Source organism: Rutilus rutilus (assembly GCF_951802725.1).
Source record: "Rutilus rutilus genome assembly, chromosome: 20".
Lineage (NCBI taxonomy): Eukaryota > Metazoa > Chordata > Actinopteri > Cypriniformes > Leuciscidae > Rutilus > Rutilus rutilus.
This window is the reverse complement of record NC_140225.1, coordinates 32,468,117-32,489,861: the sequence shown is the minus strand read 5'-3', so window position 1 is coordinate 32,489,861 and position 21,745 is coordinate 32,468,117. Positions and strand designations below refer to the sequence as shown.

The 21,745-nt window shown below is 38.6% G+C and overlaps 2 protein-coding genes across 12 annotated transcripts in view; both read left to right on the top strand.

Moving 5' to 3' along the window:
• Positions 1 to 14,709, top strand: part of znf451 (zinc finger protein 451) — a 28,920-nt gene extending 14,211 nt beyond the window's left edge. For 6 of the 11 annotated variants that reach the window (XM_084392017.1, XM_084392020.1, XM_084392019.1 and 3 more), the window contains exons 5-13: positions 4,212 to 4,323; positions 4,410 to 4,557; positions 4,803 to 4,929; positions 8,023 to 8,182; positions 8,423 to 8,570; positions 10,081 to 11,543; positions 13,801 to 13,893; positions 14,021 to 14,098; positions 14,548 to 14,709. In XM_084392017.1, coding sequence (XP_084248143.1) covers positions 4,212 to 4,323; positions 4,410 to 4,557; positions 4,803 to 4,929; positions 8,023 to 8,182; positions 8,423 to 8,570; positions 10,081 to 11,543; positions 13,801 to 13,893; positions 14,021 to 14,098; positions 14,548 to 14,588 — 2,370 coding nt within the window. In that variant the 3' untranslated portion in view covers positions 14,589 to 14,709. Of the gene's footprint in view, positions 1 to 4,211; positions 4,324 to 4,409; positions 4,558 to 4,802; positions 4,930 to 8,022; positions 8,183 to 8,422; positions 8,571 to 10,080; positions 11,544 to 13,800; positions 13,894 to 14,020; positions 14,099 to 14,245; positions 14,278 to 14,547 lie in introns of all 11 variants that reach the window. The other 5 variants (XM_084392023.1, XM_084392015.1, XM_084392022.1 and 2 more) reach the window with 1 other exon arrangement.
• A 617-nt stretch (positions 14,710 to 15,326) lies between these two features.
• Positions 15,327 to 18,094, top strand: bag2 (BCL2 associated athanogene 2). The gene is made up of 3 exons (XM_084390526.1): positions 15,327 to 15,567; positions 17,060 to 17,169; positions 17,241 to 18,094. The coding sequence occupies exons 1-3, from the start codon at positions 15,452 to 15,454 to the stop codon at positions 17,633 to 17,635; spliced, it is 621 nt and encodes a 206-aa protein (XP_084246652.1). The 5' UTR covers positions 15,327 to 15,451; the 3' UTR covers positions 17,636 to 18,094.
• Positions 18,095 to 21,745: the final 3,651 nt, after the last annotated feature.

The window sequence follows — 21,745 nt, the reverse complement described above, 5'->3', positions numbered from 1 at the left end:
GCTTTGCACAGAATGTGTAAGAATGTCTTTTTACAGTGGTTTGAAAATACAAGTTAGACTGTGTTTGTTTGCAAATTGTGAGGAGGGCATTTGTAGATTTTTTAATGGGAAAAACAGCGAAACAGTTGTGCCAAAATTCTGAAAACAAATGCAACACAATCTACAAACAAATAATGACCCTCATGCGCAGACAAATCACTTTGCATTCATTTAAATTCTGGTTGTCAAGTATAAGTCACTGATTTCTATTAGTGAATCATGAAGAGTCTGTTTGTGGATTTTAAATCTATTTGTAGATCGCATTTTACATTTGCGGATCATGAGGAGTTTGTTTGCAGATTTGGAATCTGTTTACAGATTGTGTTTTACATTTGCAGATTATGAGGAGTTTGTTTGCAGATTTAAAATTTATTTGTAGATCTTGTTTGTGTTTACAAATTGTAATATGCATTTTTGACTCAGAGTCTCTTAATTTTCAATGATTATGGCATTATTTTGTCACAACAGCGAAACAATAGTGTCAGAATTCTGAAAACAAATGTGACACAATCTACAAACAGAACATGATCTTCACCTGCAAACAAGTCACTTTACATTCATCCAAATTCTGGTTTTCAAGTACAAGTCACTGATTTCTATTTGTGAATCAGGATGTGTTTATTTGTGGATTTTTAATCTTTTTGTAGATCATGCTTTATATTTGTGGATCACAAAGAGTTTGTTTGAGGACTTTGTATCTATTTGTAGATCTTGTTTTACATTTGAGGATCATGAGGACTTTGTTTGCGGATTTTTAATCTATTTGTAGATTGTGCTTTGTATTTACAAGTTGTAATATCTATTTGTGACTTTTAGTCTGTCCATTTTCAATGGTTTTGGCATCAATTTACCCCCATATAGTTATCCCACGTTTTGATGGTAGCCTACTAGCTCCAGTAACAGCATCATTGCCAAGTGTTTCTAAGCGTTTACCTCTTCCTCCGGTGAAAATGTTGCAAACACAGCCGTGTCTGTCGCTGTTTGGCAGGTGCTTGTGTGGGCGCCGGCGGTGCCGTCCCATGGAAACTGCGTTGGAAAGCTTGTGCTGTAAGTGAGTGCGTTTTGGTCGCTGGTCGAGGAGCTCACCCCACGACCAGAAGATAGCATAAACCCATTTCACGCAGGATCATGGTCCCCTTCAAGCCGGCACGCACGAGTATGTTAATTGTTTGTTTACTTTACCATTCTTTTTACACGAAGTCTTATGAACCAGCTTAAACAGTTATAGGTGACTAGAGATGTGTTGTATAATCTGCGCTATCTGAATACTCTCGTCTACTCGTCTCTCTAGTCACTCTCAACGCTCTCAAGGCGGGCTTTGGAATATTCTCTCCCCAACGTGACGTAATGGAATGTATTGTGGCGGAAAGGAGAATCGTTGCAAACCGCTGTAAGATAGCCTACTTTTTCGTATTATATTGCGTTTTGTGATACCCAACAACATAAAATACAATGGATAACAGTTTAAATGTTTATTACCAACAAGTAAACTGCACAAATTCGATGAAAAAAAAAACCTGCAACATGGCCTTTAAGACAGTTTTGAAGGCGAAAGGGGGTCAAACACAGTATTAGTATGGTGTTCCTAATAATCCTTTAGGTGAGTGTATATATATATATATATATATATATATATATGTATGTATGTATGCATGTATGTGTGTATATATATATATATATATATATATATATATATATATATATATATATATATATATATATATACACAACCCCAAATCAGAAAAAGTTGGGACACTGTACAAATTGTGAATAAAAACAGAATGCAATGATGTGGAAGTTTCAAATTTCAATATTTCATTCAAAATACAACATAGATGACATATCAAATGTTTAAACTGAGAAAATGTATCATTTTAAGGGAAAAATAAGTTGATTTTAAATTTCATGGCATCAACACATCTCAAAAAAGTTGGGACAAGGCCATGTTTACCACTGTGTGGCATCCCCTCTTCTGTTTATAACAGTCTGCAAACGTCTGGGGACTGAGGAGACAAGTTGCTCAAGTTTAGGAGTAGGAATGTTGTCCCATTCTTGTCTAATACAGGCTTCTAGTTGCTCAACTGTCTTAGGTCTTCTTTGTCGCATCTTCCTCTTTATGATGCGCCACATGTTTTCTATGGGTGAAAGATCTGGACTGCAGGCTGGCCATTTCAGTACCCGGATCCTTCTTCTACGCAGCCATGATATTGTAATTGATGCAGTATGTGGTCTGGCATTGTCATGTTGGAAAATGCAAGGTCTTCCCTGAAAGAGATGACGTCTGGATGGGAGCATATGTTGTTCTAGAACTTGGATATACCTTTCAGCATTGATGGTTCCTTTCCAGATGTGTAAGCTGCCCATGCCACACGCACTCATGCAACCCCATACCATCAGAGATGCAGGCTTCTGCACTGAGCGCTGATAACAACTTGGGTTGTCCTTGTCCTCTTTAGTCTGGATGACATGGCGTCCCAGTTTTCCAAAAAGAACCAAATTTTGATTCGTCTGACCACAGAACAGTTTTCCACTTTGCCACAGTCCATTTTTAATGAGCCTTGGCCCAGAGAAAGCGCCTGCGCTTCTGGATCCTGTTTAGATATGGCTTCTTTTTTTGACCTATAGAGTTTTAGCCGGCAGTGGTGAATGGCACGGTGGATTTTGTTCACCGACAATGTTTTTTGGAAGTATTCCTGAGCCCATGTTGTGATTTCCATTACAGTAGCATTCCTGTATGTGATGCAGTGCCGTCTAAGGGCCCGAAGATCACGGGCATCCAGTATGGTTTTCCGGCCTTGACCCTTACGCACAGAGATTGTTCCAGATTCTCAGAATCTTCGGATGATATTATGCACTGTAGATGATGATAACTTCAAACTCTTTGCAAGTTTTCTCTGAGAAACTCCTTTCTGATATTGCTCCACTATTTTTCGCCGCAGCATTGGGGGAATTGGTGATCCTCTGCCCATCTTGACTTCTGAGAGACACTGCCACTCTGAGAGGCTCTTTTTATACCCAATCATGTTGCCAATTGACCTAATAAGTTGCAAATTGGTCCTCCAGCTGTTCCTTACATGTACATTTAACTTTTCCGGCCTCTTATTGCTACCTGTCCCAACTTTTTTGGGATATGTAGCTCTCATGAAATCCAAAATGAGCCAATATTTGGCATGACATTTCAAAATGTCTCACTTTCAACATTTGATATGTTATCTATATTCTATTGTGAGTAAAATATAGAATAGTTATGAGAGTTATAAGTTTATGAGAGTTGTAAATTATTGTATAAGTATAATTTGTACAGTGTCCCAACTTTTTCTGATTTGGGGTTGTATATGTGTGTGTGTGTGTGTGTGTATATATATATATATATATATATATATATATATATATATATATATATATATATATATATATATATATATCGGTATATATATAAGATTTTATATATATAAGATTTTTTATATACGGTATATAAGATTTTATATATAAGATTTTTTTTATATATATATATATATATATATATATATATATACTTTTTATTTTATTTATTTTTTATATATAATATTTTACCATACTTTTTTTCTGATTATTTAATTTGCAATGTTTCATGGGAGGAGTAGAACCTTTTTTACCTTGAAAAATTGTTTTTGTTGCTTTAAATCAATTTATAATGTTGTGATTCTTCTCAGAGCAGGTTTGGTTTGTTACTTAAAAAACAAGCTTTGAATAATTATATTTAATGCCTGTGAAGACAGTGAATTGTGAAAAATATTTAATTTAAGAGGATTGTCTTTTTTTTTTTTTTCTGAATATTCAATGTTCGAGGTTAACGTGTAGCCATGTGTGATTTAGATATGTTTAACGGTGATAATTTTTTAATGCACTTATTCAGCAATGCCATTAAAACCTTTAAATTCTGTTCTGAGTGATTTCTAAAAAGTGACTTATGAATGATATATTATATACATAAATGAAAACCAGGTTGAAAAGGGTGAAATGTTTAACAAAACCAAATTGCGTCGTTTGTATCATTTTCAAGTACTTCTTTGCCCTTAAATTAAAGTTAATGTACAGTAAAATGATACATCTATTCATTTTATGGCTTGTACCTCTGAAACCCGGACCACGAACGACATTCTTACAACAGTATTTTGTGATTTGTTCTGTAGGAGAAGATCATTTCACAGCAAGCGCATGGACGACACGAGCTGGCGGTCAGCCGGAGCAATAATGACAGGGATAATGCCAAGCGCTGTGTGGACATATGGCTAAAAATGCCAGGTCTGTAATGTTCGGTAACTCCAACTGATACGAGTGTGTGTGTGTGTGTGTTTGGTTCTGGTGCTCATGTTGTCTGTGTTGCTCAGGATTACAGCCCGGCAGCATTAACTCCTGCTCCCTGTGGAGACGCAGAACGGCTCCTGGTCCAGCGAGGGTTTCTCCTCAAACCTGCCCGGTCATCAACTGCGGCAGAGTCTACGACAGCGTGCCTTTGCTGGAGGGACATCTGAAACGGTTGCTCAGATTTCTTATATTTGCAGTTGAATTTTAAAAAATTGCACATTTACAACTTTAGCTCAAACAGTAGAGCGTTGGCACTTGCAACGCCAAGGCCATGGGTTCGATTCCCAGGGAAAGCAAGAACTGATAAGAATGCAAAATGTGTACCTTGACATGCAATGGAAGTCGCTTTGGATAAAAGCGTCTGCGAAATGCATAAATGTAAATTTAAATTTTGATTTTGATACTTTTGTTGGCAGCTTTGATCATTCACCCTGTGACCCCACGATCACCCTGAAAGGCAGCCCGTCTTCTGTCTACGCATGTGTGGCCTGTGGACGCCACTTCAGCTCTAAAGAGTCGTGGACGGAACACCTGGAGTCGAAGGTTTTCATTTTTATTAATATTTTCAGCTTTCATGATTTTATTGATGTTAAAGTGGTCATTTAAAACATTTAAAAAAGTGGTTTCCCCTAATACATTTTTTTCAAAGTTAACATGTTAATGCATATACTTAAACTAAATGTTTAATAGTGTTCTTTTTTTTAAACGTTGTTAACGCCATTTATTCAGTGATAACCGTAATTTTGTTCTTTGTGATTTCTGAAAACTGACATTCTGTATGGATAATTTAATTATCAACAAGCATATTGAAATGATCTTCACAATAGAGAATGCTTTACAGTGAACTCTGTTAGAGAGCTTCATATGGCCGTTTATCTGTGCAATAAAATCCCTTACGCCCGTTTCACACATACTCCGTTTGCAGTGCGTATGCGGTGCGTATTTTTTTCCGTACCCATGTTAACAGGTTCAAGCTTTCACACTGCACGCGGTTGCAGTCCGTCGATCCGTTCCAGTTGCGGTGCATATACAGCAGTGCAGCGATCGTTTCCGCACCGAGTCTATTTTTGCTGTGCTGCAAACGCTGAATTAAAGTAACAGCGCATGTTTCATGGTCAAAATGAACACAGAATGACCTAAAAATGTAGTAATTTCACCATAAATGCGATTAATTAAATCAAATGTAGTAATCTCACCATAAATGTATTTAATTAAATACTATTTTCACTTTAAGACCGGGGTAAAGCAAGGGAAACTACAATTTACCTCAACAAGGCGACATAACGACACTCGTCTCATTCGTGGAGGTGGAAAAACAAGTTCTTTGTAACATGCAAGATTTATTGTATTAATAAATGCAAAAGAAAATATATGAGAGTCGGCTGTTTTTGTCAATTTTAAGTTTTAATTTAAAATGTTTGCGATTTTTATATAAGTAGGACATGCATGGTTAAATATTTGACCACTGCTTGAGGAACTTAGGCTAATAGAAGTAGAAGTAATGCAATGAATAATAGGCCTATGTTGTTTAAATTGTGTTTAAACGTGCATACGTCTCGTCTATTAAAGAGTGTATAGGCCTATGTGTACAAAGAGAATCGCAATGCTGAGACGTTATAGACCGCAGGGTAAATCAAGGGAAAATACATATTTCAACAAGGCAACATAATGAACAACACTCGTCTCATTCGTGGAGGTGGAAAAACAAGTTCTTTGTGACATGCAAGATTTATTGTATAAAGATTTAAATTATGCAAAAGAAAAAGTATGAGTCTGCTGTTTTTGTCAATTTTATAGTTGTAATTGAAAAATGTAGGCTATGCGATTTTAATATAATTACATGGTTACATTTTTTACCACTTGCTTGAGCAACTTAATATATAATTATATAGAAGTATAATGCATTGCATAATACGTTGTTTAAATTATTTAAACGTGAATACGTCTATTAAAGAGTGTATATGTGTACAAAGAGAATCGCAATGCTGACAAAAAAACTTTTTTTAAATAAAAAGTTGCTAATAACTTCTGGATTTGAAATACAAATAGAGTATGTATTTTGTACAGCCGCGGATCAGTTACGCACTGCAAACGCAGCATATGTGAAAGCACTATTGCGCGTGCTGCTCCTGCACCGCATACGCACTGCAACACTCACCGCATACAGTGCAGTGCAGTGCGCACACGGAGTATGTGTGAAACGGGCGTTACTCTCCTGTTGAGGAATAAAAGTGCAATCATACAACATTTCAAATCCCTCAGTCTTGCCATCTCTGAAAAGCCGAGCCGATGTTGATTCTTGTTTTATCACGAGCTCTGCCTCGTTCTCTTGTCTCCAGCAGACTCCTCTTTTCTCCTCTGTTTAGCGCTTGTTTAAAACGGCTGATTCTCTCAAGGTTGGAGATTTAGCAGCTTAATGTCAACCTTTCTCTCTCGTAGTGACAACTAACCTCTGACGCGCGCACACACACACACTCAACTAACACCTGACCTCCCACACCAGACACGCGGCTAATCAATACATATTGATTATTTGGGGATTTTTTGGTGTTAATTTTGAACAAAAAAGTTATGTAGTGTACCGTTAAAGTTGGCATGAAAGGGAAGTTTTGCTAGTCTTTTCTTCCCTATTGTGACGTATATCCGAGTGATACACTTTTTTTTTTTTATGAGAAAAAAAATGTAGGGCGGTGCTTGATTTTGTCCGTGGGGATTTGATTGGATGGTTGTGGTTTGCTATTGGTGGATCTCATGTGAGTGACAGGTTGCCCCGCCCTCATCATCAGTGAAGAGATGAGAGGCTGCAAGAGGGAGGGGAAGGTATTTTAATTCCAGATTACGAAGCACATGAATTTTAACAAAATGAGGTGCGTGGATAAATCATTTATTATAAATATTCCATAAAAAAAATAAGAATCGAAAATTATGATTTCATGGTGACTTTTGTTTGTATCATGTTAGCGCTACAAGTTAAATATCACCCATGATTTAAACAGTGAACGTTGAGTTTAGAGTTTATGGGCCAGCTGTTGTTTCCATGCTTGAGAAAATCAAAGAATGCGTAGCCGCAAAAAAAAAATCGCTAACACCAGAAATGATCAGAGATTATCTTAAAAGATCTTGGACAAATGTGACCCTGGATCACAAAACCAGTCTCGAGTCGCACGGGTATATTTGTGGCCATAGCCAACAATACATTGTATGGGTCAAAATTATCGATTTTTCTTTTATGCCAAAAATCATGTTCCATGAAGATATTTTGTAAATTTCCCACCATAAATATATAAAACATTTATTTTTGTGAGTGAATGCAGCACGATCGCCAACATAAATGGACAAAAATCAAGGAGATTTTCTCAATGTTTCGATTTTTTTTGCACCCTCAGATTCCAGATGTTCAATAGTTGTATCTCAGCCAAATATTGTCCTAACAAAAAAAGCTTATTTATTCAGCTTTCATATGATGCATAAATCTCAATTTCGAAATATTGACCCATGGTTTTGTGGTCCAGGGTCACAAATGTGTTGTGCAATATTACCTGTTTAATATTTTTACTTAATTGTCTTTATAGTGGAAATGATATGAAGAAGTGGCATAAAGTTTGCTGTGTCTCTTGTGCTTGATGTCATCTGTAGGTGTCCTCCTCTGACGCTAATGGCCACAGCCGTTCCCAGACCTTTCAGCTGATCGTGTGCTTTGCATGTCCTGCCTGTTACCTCCTCTTCAACATGAGGGACGAATGCCTTCAGCACATGTCTGCAAAAAACCACTTCACTCAGTCCATCTTTCTCTATGGTGTGTGTGCTTTTCAACAATCAAGTCAAAACTGCACATGCATCACGATCTTTCCAGGACTGTAAACAATGGGCTGGACAAGACACAGCAAAAAAAAAAATACATCTTGACATTTTTGTCCTGTATCTTTGATCAATTCCTGTTTGTTCAGAAACATCAGCATTCAGCTTTCTGATCAAGTTTTATCATTAATTTGTCTATTTATTCTGAACATTTTGTTTTCATGTTTTTGTCTTCCAGAAGCAAAGCCGACAGCCGTGCCCGTGCCAGTTCCTCGGTACGCCAAGAACCGTTTAATCGTTCTATGTAAGGATATCAGCTTCAACGTAAAGTGCACAGTCTGCTCTAAGGTGCTCGCCTCGCATATGGAGGCCAGAGCACACTTCAAGTGAGTTTATATTGGTGTTTTCTTGGTGTTTATTTTATTCTCCTACAATAGGTTTACATGCATCCAAGGTCAAAAAGCTGTTAGCTGTGCACGGATCCACTCTTGGAAAAGCTACCGGAAATACTACACCATCCGGTTACTCTATTCAACATACTATGCTTTGGGACAAACTTATTTTAATCTCACACACTGTTTAGGATGGATAGTATGGACATTGAGACGCTGGATGTGTCTTTCTTGCAATGCATTTCATTTCAGAATTTCAGGGGGAATGTCAACGTCAGTGTCAAAAAAGTAATGAAATCAAATTCAAGTGAAAAAGAGACTGAGAAGTCTATTCAGTACAAACTTAATGGTAGAGTCAAGAATATAAATTGAACGAATAAATCAGGACTTTTTCCTTGCATACTACTTTTACAGTTCCTGCAGTATCCATACTGTGCACACTATGCACATTTTACTATGCATATTTTCCAGATGACCTATTCCATTACTAAACAAACCGTATCCAGTAGAGCAGACTGTGAAGAATAGTGTATATCCCGTTGTTCATTTCCGTCCTGATTGTGCTTAAAGGAGTAGTTCACTTCAGAATTAAAATTTCCTGATAATTTACTCTCCCCCACGTCATCCAAGATGTTCATGTCTTTCTTTCTTCAGTCGAAAAGAAATGAAGGTTTTTGAGGAAAACATTCAAGGATTTTTCTCCATATAGTTGTTGAACGGGTTGAAGGTCCAAATGTGAGTTTCAGTGCAGCTTCAAAGTCTCGACACGATCCAGCCGAGGAATAAGAGTCTTATCTAGACAAACCATCAGTTTGTCATTTATATATACATTTATATACTTTGTAACCAAAAATGCTCATCTTGCACTAGTTGTGATGCGCCACACATTACGTAATCACGTTGAAAGGTCAAGCGTGACGTAGGCGGAAGTACTGACCTAGTGTTTACAAAGCCAACGTGCAAAGACTGTCAAACGCCAAAAAAAGGTAAAACATCGATGTCGGAACATTTTTTACGTTGGAGGAGAAAATGAGATGGAGTTTTTCTCCCTACACTACATTTTCCGCCTACCTTTCCAAGGTGATTACGTAATGCGTGAAGTCGTGGACGTGCAAGACGAGCATTTGTGGTTAAAAAGTATAGAAATGTTTTTTGTTTTGTTTTGAAAATTAGCAATGGTTTGTCTAGATAAGACTCTTATTCCTCGGCTGGATCGTGTCGAGACTTTGAAGCTGCACTGAAACTCACATTTGGACCTTCAACCCATTGGACCCCATTGAAGTCACTATATGGAGAAAAATCCTGGAACATTTTCCTCAAAAACCTAAATTTCTTTTCGTCTGAAGAAAGACAGACATGAACATCTTGGATGATGTGGGGGAGAGTAAATCATCAGGAAATTTTAACTCTGACGCGAACTACTCCTTTAAGTGCACCTTTGCATCGTTGAGATCCAGGTTTTGTTGTGCACTAACAACTCTGTGCTTCTTGTTTTGTTTCACAGTGTGCAATGCAGACATGGCTGCGCTATTGCCACTGCCGATCAAAGCGTGGCTGACATCATGAGGAAGATGGCGGTGATGGGTCAATGCTCCTCATGCCTCAAACCTTTTCTTAGCGTGGCTCAGATGGAGGAGCACAAAGAGCTAATGAAACACGAGGTGGAGAGAGTCGGCAGCATGACCAGAGCCCTTCTTTACTACAGCAACTACTGCGAAATCAGGAACGCTCAGAAGGGCACGGCATGCGGGGCCACAGAAAACGATTCAAATGGGCCTTTAGCCAAGCGAAAAAGGCCGGCTAGCTTAGATTCCCAAGCCAAACCAGGAAAACGGTTACAGCTCGCCTGGTTCTGTGAATGCGGTCTACGCTTCACAGAGGAGGAAACTGCAAGAAAACACATCCAAGCGGCCAATCAGATCTTCCACAAATGCGCCGTCTGTGGAAAGTTAATGGGAGAGTCGTCTATAGCGCGCTTGCATATGAGCCGGTTCCACGGTGGCGCTCACTTATCCAACTTTCTTTTCCACTGCAGAAAGTGCAAAGTGGAAATGCCAAGGATGGAAGACATCATGGCTCATATTGGTGTGAGCCATAGAGGACACAACTATTACCAAGAAAGAGAAGACGCGTTAGACGACCGTGTCTCGTCTAGCATGTCCCCTAAACCGTCGACAAGTGCGGAAACTAAAATCCTCAGGCCAACGAGTTCCTCTCGCGTCTCTCCTCCGAAAGTCGAGTCTTGGCTCTGTCGAATGTGTGAGGATCTCTTCGACTCTGAGGTGTCGGTGCGAACACACTGCGGGGATTTGAGCAGCCATAGTTTCCAACGGTTCGCTTGTGGCCACTGTCCGCAGAAGTTTTTTAAAGAGTCCACTTTGCGACGCCATTGCGCCAACGAACACGGCGGCGACATCGTCCTCCGCTACTTCTGTGGACTCTGCGAAAGCATGCTGTATGACACCGAGAGCGAGTTTCAGGAGCACTACGATAGCCTGCACAGCCACGATTACTACCGCTTGGAAACCGCTGGGAATAATCCGCAGGCCAGCGCCGTTGAGAGTCCCACAGCGGGAACGAGTCCTTCCCAACTCTGTCCTTGCATGGGCTCTGAGAAAAGCAAAGAGGAAAGGAAAGAGATTTTCACAAAGTGCATGAAACGGTTGTCCGTCGAAAATAAATGCAGATACTGCTGCCGCCAGTGCGACAAAAACACGCCGGCCTACGCGGAGATGAAGACTCACATCCTCCTGCAACACAAGAGCCAGGGCAGCGAGAAGCGGTTTGATGTTCTGTGCACCGCTTGCTCACAGAGCCACAAAGATGTGCCCAGTTTCCATTCACACTACCATGAGCATCACTGCCAGTCAGAGCCTTGCGCTTGTTCCCGACCCAACGCCACGGACGATAAACCCGCCTCCGCCGGCAGTGTTATAAACGCTGAGGAGATCTTCCCTCTGAGAAATGGTGAGGTTTATGGAGTATCAAGTTACTGGCTTAAAGGATTAGTTCACTAATTTCCTGATGATTTACTCTCCGCCACGTCATCCAAGATGTTCATGTCTTTCTTTCTTCAGTCGAAAAGAAATGAAGGTTTTTGAGGAAAACGTTCCAGGATTTTTCTCTATATAGTGACTTCAATGGAGTCCAGCGGGTTGAAGGTCCAAATGTGAGTTTCAGTGCAGCTTCAAAGTCTCGACACGATCCTAGCAGAGGAATAAAGGGGGCCGCACACCGGACGCGCAGCTCAGCGTCGCGCCGCGCCACGTCTAGGACAACTCTCACCTGAAAATCCGTTAGCATCAGCAATATTCTGATTTATGTAAATAAATATAAAACTAAATGTATATTGCAGCACATGGTGATGTCCGTATATACATTAACTACGATTTGAGACACATAAATGTAAATTTAATATAAAACTATGTAAATGGCGCTCTGTGGCGCGGCAGGATTTTGAACACGGTCCTGAGCCGTTGCTGGGTGCCGCGGACAGACGCCGAAAGGCGCCGCCGGTGTGTGTAATCTCATAGAGAATAATGTGTTCGAATTTAAAAGACATGGCACTGCGCGGCGCGGCGCGGCGCCGAGCTGCGCATCCGGTGTGCGACCCCCTTAAGAGTCTTATCTAGACAAACCATTGGCCATTTTATAAAAAAAAAAATATACTTTTTAACCACAAATGCTCGTCTTGCACGTCCACGACTTCACGCATTACGTAATCACGTTGAAAGGTCAAGTGTGACGTAGGCGGAAGTACCGACCTAGTGTTTACAAAGCCAAGTCAAGCGCCATTTACAAAAGCATTTTTGCATTTGTGGTTAAAAAGTATATATATTTTATAAAATGACTGATGGTTTGTCTAGATAAGACTCTTATTCCTCGGCTGGGATCGTGTCGAGACTTTGAAGCTGCACTGAAACTCACATTTGGACCTTCAACCCGTTGGACCCCATTGAAGACACTATATGGAGAAACATCCTGGAACGTTTTCCTCAAAAACCTTAATTTCTTTTCGACTGAAGAAAGACAGACATGAACATCTTGGATGACGTGGGGAAGAGTAAATGATCAGGAAATTTTAATTCTGTAGTGAACTAAGCCAATAGAGCGCTGTAGTGATGACATTTTTTAGGCCAACCCGTAGGTTCGCATCACCCTGATTCCCTCGACAAAAACCCAATTGGATTTTCCATTGGCTTTTGGATTATTGCAGAAAATACAACAAAAGCTTATGATCCTTGCACGTTTTGTCTTCGTGATAATCTTCACAAACACAACTTTTGAATGTAGAAGAAAAAACTAAACGTATGCTGTAAACTGTCACATGACTTCAACGTCACCATCACTAAGCTCTTTCAGTCTTTAAAAAAAAAAAAACATTCACGTTTAGTTGGAATAGTGTGCAAAAGTGTGATTATGAACACAACAAAGCTGTGAAAGCGAGTGAGTGATGAGTTCATCTTCACTTGTTAGCAACCTTTTTCAAGACAAGTAAAAGCTTTTTAAAAAAAATCACAAGGGGCCATTACTGATGTATTTTATATGTGACCCTGGACCACAAAACCAATCACATGGGTCCATTTTTTGAATTTGAGATTTATACATCATCTGAAAGCTGAATAAATAAGCTTTCCATTGATGAATGGTTTGTTAGGATAGGACCATATTTGAAAATCTGGAATCTGAGGGTGCAAAAAAATCAAAACATTGAGAAAATCTTCTTTAAAGTTGTGCATTTATGTTGGTGATTGTGCTGCATTCACTCACAAAAATAAATATTTTATATATTTACGGTAGGAAATGTACAAAATATCTTCAAGGAACATGATCTATACTTAATATCCTAATGATTTTTGGCATAAAAGAAAAATTTATAATTTTGCCCCATACAATGTATTGTTGGCTATATCCACAAATATACCCGTGTGACATGTGACTGGTTTTGTGATCCAGGGTCATTATTATGATAATATCTTGAGCTTGTGTCTTGAGACCTTATTTCATGCAAACACCCCAAAAATCCATTGACTTCAGGATGATGGAACCGGAAGTGTCTGGGTTTTGGCCTACAAAAATACATCATCCCTGCAGCACAGTATTGAGTTATAGATCAGTTATACCAATCTGGACAAATTTGACTGTGTTTCATGATTTGTAAAAGAACGCTTCCTCACGAAGAACTGTTATGTGCAATCACAGTAAAAAAGTGTTTGTTTTTCAGTGGAGGAGTTTGAAGATGTGAAGAATGCCGTTACCTCAAGTGCTCTTGATGTTAAAAATGAAGTGCCCGTTTCGCAGGATTTTGAAGATGAAGGTAGGTCTTCACCTCTCTCTTCTCTGAGTTTTTCAGAGAATATTAATATTTCATTTTAGATTTGCAATGTTCATTTGATCTTAGTATTGTTACATGGAAAACATGACCAATGTTTATTTCTCCTTAGATACATTTGATCATGACATGAAACTGGCTATGGCCTTGAGTGCGGAAGAGGCCATGAAATCAAAAGAGTTGGATATTGGTGGGTCATCATGATGATCATGAGTCTTGACACATCTTTCTGGTACTAAAGATGCGCTGTTTGTGAACCGTGTGGAGGCGGTACTGTATTATCTGTAGTGTTGAGAGTTCACTGTTCATGCATTAATCAGATGTTTATTTTGCCCAGCTTTGCATGCATGAAGAGTATTATCATTGTGGGTATGTTTCATTTTTCTGGAACTCCGTCTCAGTGTGATATTTACTGTAATAGATGGGATTTTAGGAGGGTCTCAGGAACACACATATATATATATAGTGCTGGGTTTGGGTGTAACCGCACAGATGTTGAACATTGTGTCACTGCATCTGTCATCATGTTAGTATGAGTAATCAGTGGCTGGATGAATTATAAATCTGCGTACAATTTGATCGATAGATTGTAACAATATACAAGAACAATATAACTGATTTTTTTTTCTCATTTTGCAGAGATGGAAGAAGCGTTGAAAAGAAGCTTACAGGAGTTTTGATAAGGAGAGAGAAACGTATTTGTTTTCCCATGTCGTCCATGCACTGTAGCCATAAACATGTATTTCTTTTCTTTCAGTGTTTTTCTTTTAAGTTCAAATAAAGGAAAGTAATTAAAATGGCGTTTGCCTGTTCCTGCCTGAGCAATTTCTCATTGTGTTCTGGTTATTGTCTTTTCTCTGATGTCATCTTGGCCCTTGACCCTAAAACGGATCCCACCCTCCTCTGAAATCCCTGAGGTGAACTCCTACACTCGTGTCTGAAGGAGTGAATTACCAAAGGGCATTTCCAGCCCATGTTTGGAGATGTTACTCAAGAGCGCTGGAAACCGCTAGAAGGTGGTCGACAGCGCTGAGGAGTCGATTCAGTTCAGAGAATCGATTCTTTTGGGCGATTCATTCCAACAAACGGTTTTGATGACTCAAAAGAGTCGCTTAAAGTTTTCCGCGTGGGTCATTTCATTTGAGTTGATGTTTTACAATTTTGTTGATTTTTGTGTTTTACTACTGTTTAAGCGTTATTTAAATATGTCCTGCATTACTTATAATTCATAGAAATTAAGGAGCACCACTTTGTCTTCTGCAAAAGTGTTTCATTTCGGCGCTGTTACTCTCTAATTTGCATGTTTTGTGCCAGATTAATGTTTTACCTGCTCGAGAAAAGACTGTTAAATGTCACTTTACAGTTGCACAGTGATTTGCAAACGCTGTGCGAATCGATTCTGCTGAATCCGTCTAAGTGAACGATTCACTCGCTGACCGGACATCGCTATATTGCTCGGGTCGGGTGTGTTTCTCTGGTATATATATATGTCCTATAGGTCACTGCAGCCGTTAAACATTCATTAACGCGACGAGCAGCAGATATGGCACATGCTAAAATTAACGCTAAAATGAACGATAAAGGCAAGTTCACCCGAACCATGTCAATGGCGGACCGGTCCGGACGCTTACTGGAAAATCTGGATCAAATTGAAATGAGGTGAGATTAGTGGATATTGACTTTTGGGATCGTTTCAGACGAGATCTAAAATTATCCACGAGGATTTGCTCTAACAACAGTGTTGTTTATTGCCGCAACTGAACAGTAACATTTTTAAAACATTACAAATGCAACTTTTATCGTACAAACATTTCTGTTTCAACACGTACATAAATGTGGAATTGTATAAAAATCTTGGTTTTGTGGAATGCAAAACAATATCGAGTCCGTCTGTTAACTATATGATCCCCTCTTTAAATTAAATGTCTTTTCTAGTATGTGCTAACATTTAAATACATATTTGACACAATGCACTCATGTTTTCACATTGTAACGTTATAGCTATTTTAAAATACCTGCATGTCAACTGACATATCTAAAGTGTGACTGTTGTCACAAGGGCTGCAGATTTATAAGAATTAAAGTCAAAATTCAACAAACACATTTTTTTTTCTAGCAGTAATGTTGTATTGAGTTCAAAAACCTTAAATAAAGATTGTTTATGAATTCTGTCCTCCAAACTTAAATTCGGCACGGTAAGAATACATGATAAAACCTCGATTTTTCAAATACATTTGTGTGTAATCATGATGTAGTGATGTAAAACATTAAAAACATATATTTTGGTCAAGCTCAGGTAAATAAATCTAACCATTTATTAAATAAAATCAATGAAATGGTAGATCAGAAATGTCCACTCTGTGAGGGACAAATGAACACTGATTCTGATTTATGGGCAAGTGTGTAGCCTACATTTTCTTTTGTACATCAGATAATAAATTATCAGAATATAGAAACATATTCACAGAAAATATGTGAGCGTAACCACAATGAAATCTGACATAATATTTGTCAAAATAGTTCAGGTAATCGAGGATCTCACACACTTGCCCAAAGAAGTGATGACTGCTTTATGATATGATGTCATTTAGCTTTTCCAACTTTCATCAGGAGTCAAAAATAAGAGAGTGGACAATAACTCGTGGGACATGCTTAAAACCTTTATTATAATTGTTAAAATAAATGTAATAACTGAAAAAAACTCTATACATTAGAGAGAATCATGACTGATATACACAACAATGTGAAAATTTGGGGAAAAACACGTATAGTAAGTGTTGTATTTATCATGAAAATGGGATGCTACATAATGGTGGTTCAAAATGCTGTAAAATGTCTCAATTATTTCATTTTGATTAAATAAAGTTAAATTTTTTTTTTTTTTTATCAACTTTGATATGCTTAGAGGTCAAATGGTGTTATTTATGACAAAGACAGCTTTAAAATTGAAATGGTTCAACATTTTAAGGGTTAGGGTTAGTAATATGGTTTATGTTCCTCAGTAAATCCCATAGATCTTGATTTACTGGGGAACATGAAGGCACCGAATCCCAGGAATGATGTTTATATGTGCATGTTTTTCAGTTTGTGTTTGGTAATTGAGAGAGTTGTGTGTGGTGTAATGTGGTGTGTGTGTGTGTGTGTGTCTCAGGGTGGAGGCTTTCCGAGAGGAAGCCACTGCTATGGAGCAGGAGAGAGAGAGCTTGATCGAGATGATCCAGTCCATACAGAACAGCCAGGAAATGAGGAACATCTGTGACGGTAAAGTGCTAGAGTGCTTCAGCGGCTTCTAATGGATGATGTGTTAAAGCTCATTTGACCGTGTGTTTCAGGGGAACGGGAAGAGCTCTCTCTGACCGCCAGCAGACTCATGGGAAGGGCTTTAACTGTGCATGTGTCTGTGGACACCATCAGGAGTGGCCAGCAGGAGGAGGCCTTGAAGAAGGCCATAGCCATGATTGATGAGATCGCTGGTAAACTGCTGGAGGACATGGAGGCGTCCAGAAGAAGACTTCAGGCTCTTCACGCCGCGTGTGTGACCGACGCTCCACCCGTGCCGGTGGACCAGAAGTTTCAGACCGTCGTGATCAGCTGCGCTCTGGAGGACCAGAAGAAGATCAAGAGGCGTCTCGAGACCCTCATCAGGAACGTGGACAATGCCGAGAAAACCATCAAAGTTATGGATAACCAGACAGTTGATCATTCTAGACTTGCCAACGGCAAATAAAGTGCATTTGTGCCTGCCCACTTTTTCAATGGCCTTGTTCCGGAACTATTTTTCCCATTCATTTTCCCCGTAGGTAAAAAGAAATGTGTTCAGGTGCGTCCCAATAATGGATACGTTCCAACTATTTTTCCCATTCATTTTCCCCATAGGTAAAAAAAAAAAAAAAAAAAAAAGGTGTTCAGGTGCGTTCCAATAATGAATACGTCCCAATAATATATGCGTTCCAATAATGGATGTGTTCCAACAATTTTTCCCAGTCATTTTCCCCATAGGTAAAAAAAAAAAAAAGGTGCGTTCATTTTTCCCATTGTGTTAAAAAAGGCGTTCAGGTGTGATCCAATAATGGATGCGTTCAAACTATTTTTCCCATAGGTAAAAAATAAAATGGGAAAATGAAAATGAAATAGATGTGTTCCAATAATGGATACGTTCCAACTATTTTTCCCATTCATTTTCCCCATAGGTAAAAAAAAAAAAAAAAAAAAGTGTTTAGGTGCGTTTCCCATTGTGTTAAAAAAAAGGCGTCCAGGTGCGTTCCAATAATGGATACGTAATGGATACACGATTCCACACCGTGCGTCCCAATAATAGATGCGTTCCAATAATGGATACGTTCCACACCGCGCGTTCCAATAATGAATGTGTTCAAATAACGGATTCGTTCCAATACTCTTCAGGTGCGTTCCATTAATGACGCATTAAGTTGATGGCCAAACGGATCTTCATAAAAATTCACATTGTGTTTGCAGATATAATATAACACGGATAACATTACATAAATATATATATATTTTATCATGTTAAATGTTGATTATTAGTCACATTAACCCCTTTAATTAAACCTCTGTTTAACCGTTGGTCAATCACATCCGCCAATAGTGCACGTTGTCGTAGTATAGTAGTATTCGTAGTATTGCTGCTTTGTAGTGTAAATAGTGTGTTCACAATGGAAATTCAGAAATACCCAGACGATGCACGTAATAACTGAAAGAACAAAGTGTGGAAAGTTGGACACTCTTTGATCGCTGCGACTGATTGGTGGAATTTTCTGTACAGCATCATGGGTAATGTAGTTTTTTTAACCACAAATTCAGCTGTTAAAAACACGGTTGTTTAAAAAATAATTTGAAATAATACAGGCCGATGGCTTTAACAAGAGCACATACCGTCGATTAACACCATCATGACTGTGATGATAAGTGATCGTTAAAAATTAGTTATGGAGAAAATGAATGGAGATTTTACTTCCGGAACCGACTTTTGCTCTCAATAGGCTGAGCGGAATCACGAGCAAAGGAACATGTGCCTTTAACACACACACACACACACACACACACACACACACACACACACACACACACACACACACACACACACACACACACATAGATGTGTAAAGGTGTCATTACATTATTTACCACTGTTGGCCTCTTGGTCACATGCATATTTATTTTTTATTTACTTCTATGCATTTAACTTCATAAACCCTTTGTTATACATATAATTAGTTATACTAAATTACATGTTTGATATTGACCCCTGACAGATTTTTCCTTATGTTTTTGGTTTATTAATTAATAAGAATCAATGTGAATTCAGTCAGTGTTCAGAAGTGATTCTTTTCTAACATTCCATCTAAAGCCTCATGAATATTAGCTATTTCTCTGGCGTGTGTGTGTGTGTGTTCACACCTCATACAGCACTTGGTGTTCCTGCTCGATCTCTACATTCTAATTAGAACGTTCGGCTCGCTGGAATCTCCCAGTTGAGCGTCAGGTTTGATCTCTCCAGCGCAGAATGAAACGGGCCAGTGCAGTGTGTGTGTGTGTGTGCAGCTGGAGGAAACATTAGCTAGAGTCAAACTGCCTGAGATGCTTCTTGATTTTAGATTTGTAATCGCTTTTTAATGGCTATATCAGGGAGCGTTTAAACTACAGTTAAGCATTTTCAACTTAAAATGGGAAACTCTCTGTGTTTTGGACGTTCGTTTACACAACAACGGTGTTTTGGGGGCATGAAAACGCGAACTTTTGAAAACGGGTTTTAAAGTGCAGGTTTTTGAAAACGATACTGTTATCAAATGCATATGACGTGTTCAGGCACTTAGTGTTTCGTCGCCATCTACTGGCCGGACAGCAGAATACACAGATTTGAGTGTGAACTGGGATTGTTTTGACAGCATTGTCTTCTGTACTCAGACAAAGCAAAGGAAAACCATTTCCGTTTTTAGTACATCGTTGTCATCTAAACTTAAAAATTAAAAATAATCTTTTAACAGATTTAACCATGGTTCACACCTTTTGACCAGTGCATTGCAATGACATTTTCAGTAGTTGTATAGAGATTAGATTCACAAACAGCAGTTTCTGTCTGATTACAGTCAATATTTGAATGATTTGTGTAAGCCTGCATAGAAATCACAATTCTAAAATTCTCTGAGGTTTATAACTTTTGCTTTATAACTAATTAAGCCAATTAACAATTTATTAAAACAATATTCCTTTATATGTTTATTAATGCCTTGCGATACAGTTAAAAGTTTGATAAAACACCCATGTTCAATAAAACTTTAATAAATAAAATAAAACATGGTTTATTAGTCTGAATAGGCTGTTCACAGCTGCCAAACAGTGTAGCAAATCAAGCAAACAGAGTTTAGAGTCAGAAATATCCAAAGTTACACTAGTGTTCAAGAGTTTGGGGATTTTTGAAGTCTCTTCTGCTCACCAAGACTGCATTTATGTGATCAAAAACACAGCAAACACAGTAATAATGTGAAATATTAGTATGATTTAAAATAACGTTTTTCTATGTGAATATACAGTAAAGTGTAATTTATTCCTGTGATCAAAGCTGAATGTTCAGCATCATTACTCCAGTCTTCAGTGTCACATGATCCTTCACAAATCAGTATAATATGATGATTTGATGCTCAGGAAAATTTTTTTATCAATATTGAAACTTGTGATGCTTTTTGTGGAAACCATTATTTATTTATTTTTTCAGGATTCTTTGATAAACAGAAAGTTCAAAAGAACAGCATTTGTTTAAAATAGAAAACTTGTATAACATTATAAATGTCTTTACTGTAACTTTTGATCAACTGAATGCATCCTTGCTGAATAAAGTGTTCTTTTGTGGTGGACGTGTGAATATTTATTTCTGGATGTATTTTATATAGTTAAATATTTACAACATTGTTTTGTAATCATGCACATACAGTGAGGAAAATAAGTATTTGAACACCCTGCTATTTTGCAAGTTCTCCCACTTAGAAATCATGGAGGGGTCTGAAATTGTCATCATAGGTGCATGTCCACTGTGAGAGACATAATCTAAAAAAAAAATCCAGAAATCACAATGTATGATTTTTTAACTATTTATTTGTATGATACAGCTGCAAATAAGTATTTGAACACCTGAGAAAATCAATGTTAATATTTGGTACAGTAGCCTTTGTTTGCAATTACAGAGGTCAAACGTTTCCTGTAGTTTTCACCAGGTTTGCACACATTGCCGGAGGGATTTTGGCCCACTCCTCCACACAGATCTTCTCTAGATCAGTCAGGTTTCTGGGCTGTCGCTGAGAAACACGGAGTTTGAGCTCCCTCCAAAGACTCTCTATTGGGTTTAGGTCTGGAGACTGGCTAGGCCACGCCAGAACCTTGATATGCTTCTTACAGAGCCACTCCTTGGTTATCCTGGCTGTGTGCTTCGGGTCATTGTCATGTTGGAAGACCCAGCCTCGACCCATCTTCAATGCTCTAACTGAGGGAAGGAGGTTGTTCCCCAAAATCTCGCAATACATGGCCCCGGTCATCCTCTCCTTAATACAGTGCAGTTGCCCTGTCCCTGCCCTGTCCCATGTGCAGAAAAACACCCCCAAAGCATGATGCTACCACCCCCATGCTTCACAGTAGGGATGGTGTTCTTGGGATGGTACTCATCATTCTTCTTCCTCCAAACATGTTTAGTGGAATTATGACCAAAAAGTTCTATTTTGGTCTCATCTGACCACATGACTTTCTCCCATGACTCCTCTGGATCATCCAAATGGTCATTGGCAAACTTAAGACGGGCATTGACATGTGCTGGTTTAAGCAGGGGAAC

Coding starts and splice junctions, on each gene's coding strand:
- bag2 (XM_084390526.1), top strand. CDS start 15,452: ATGGCACATGCTAAAATTAACGCTAAAATGAACGATAAAGGCAAGTTC. Junction 15,568..17,059: donor CTGGATCAAATTGAAATGAG/GTGAGATTAGTG, acceptor TGTGTGTCTCAG/GGTGGAGGCTTTCCGAGAGG. Junction 17,170..17,240: donor AATGAGGAACATCTGTGACG/GTAAAGTGCTAG, acceptor CGTGTGTTTCAG/GGGAACGGGAAGAGCTCTCT.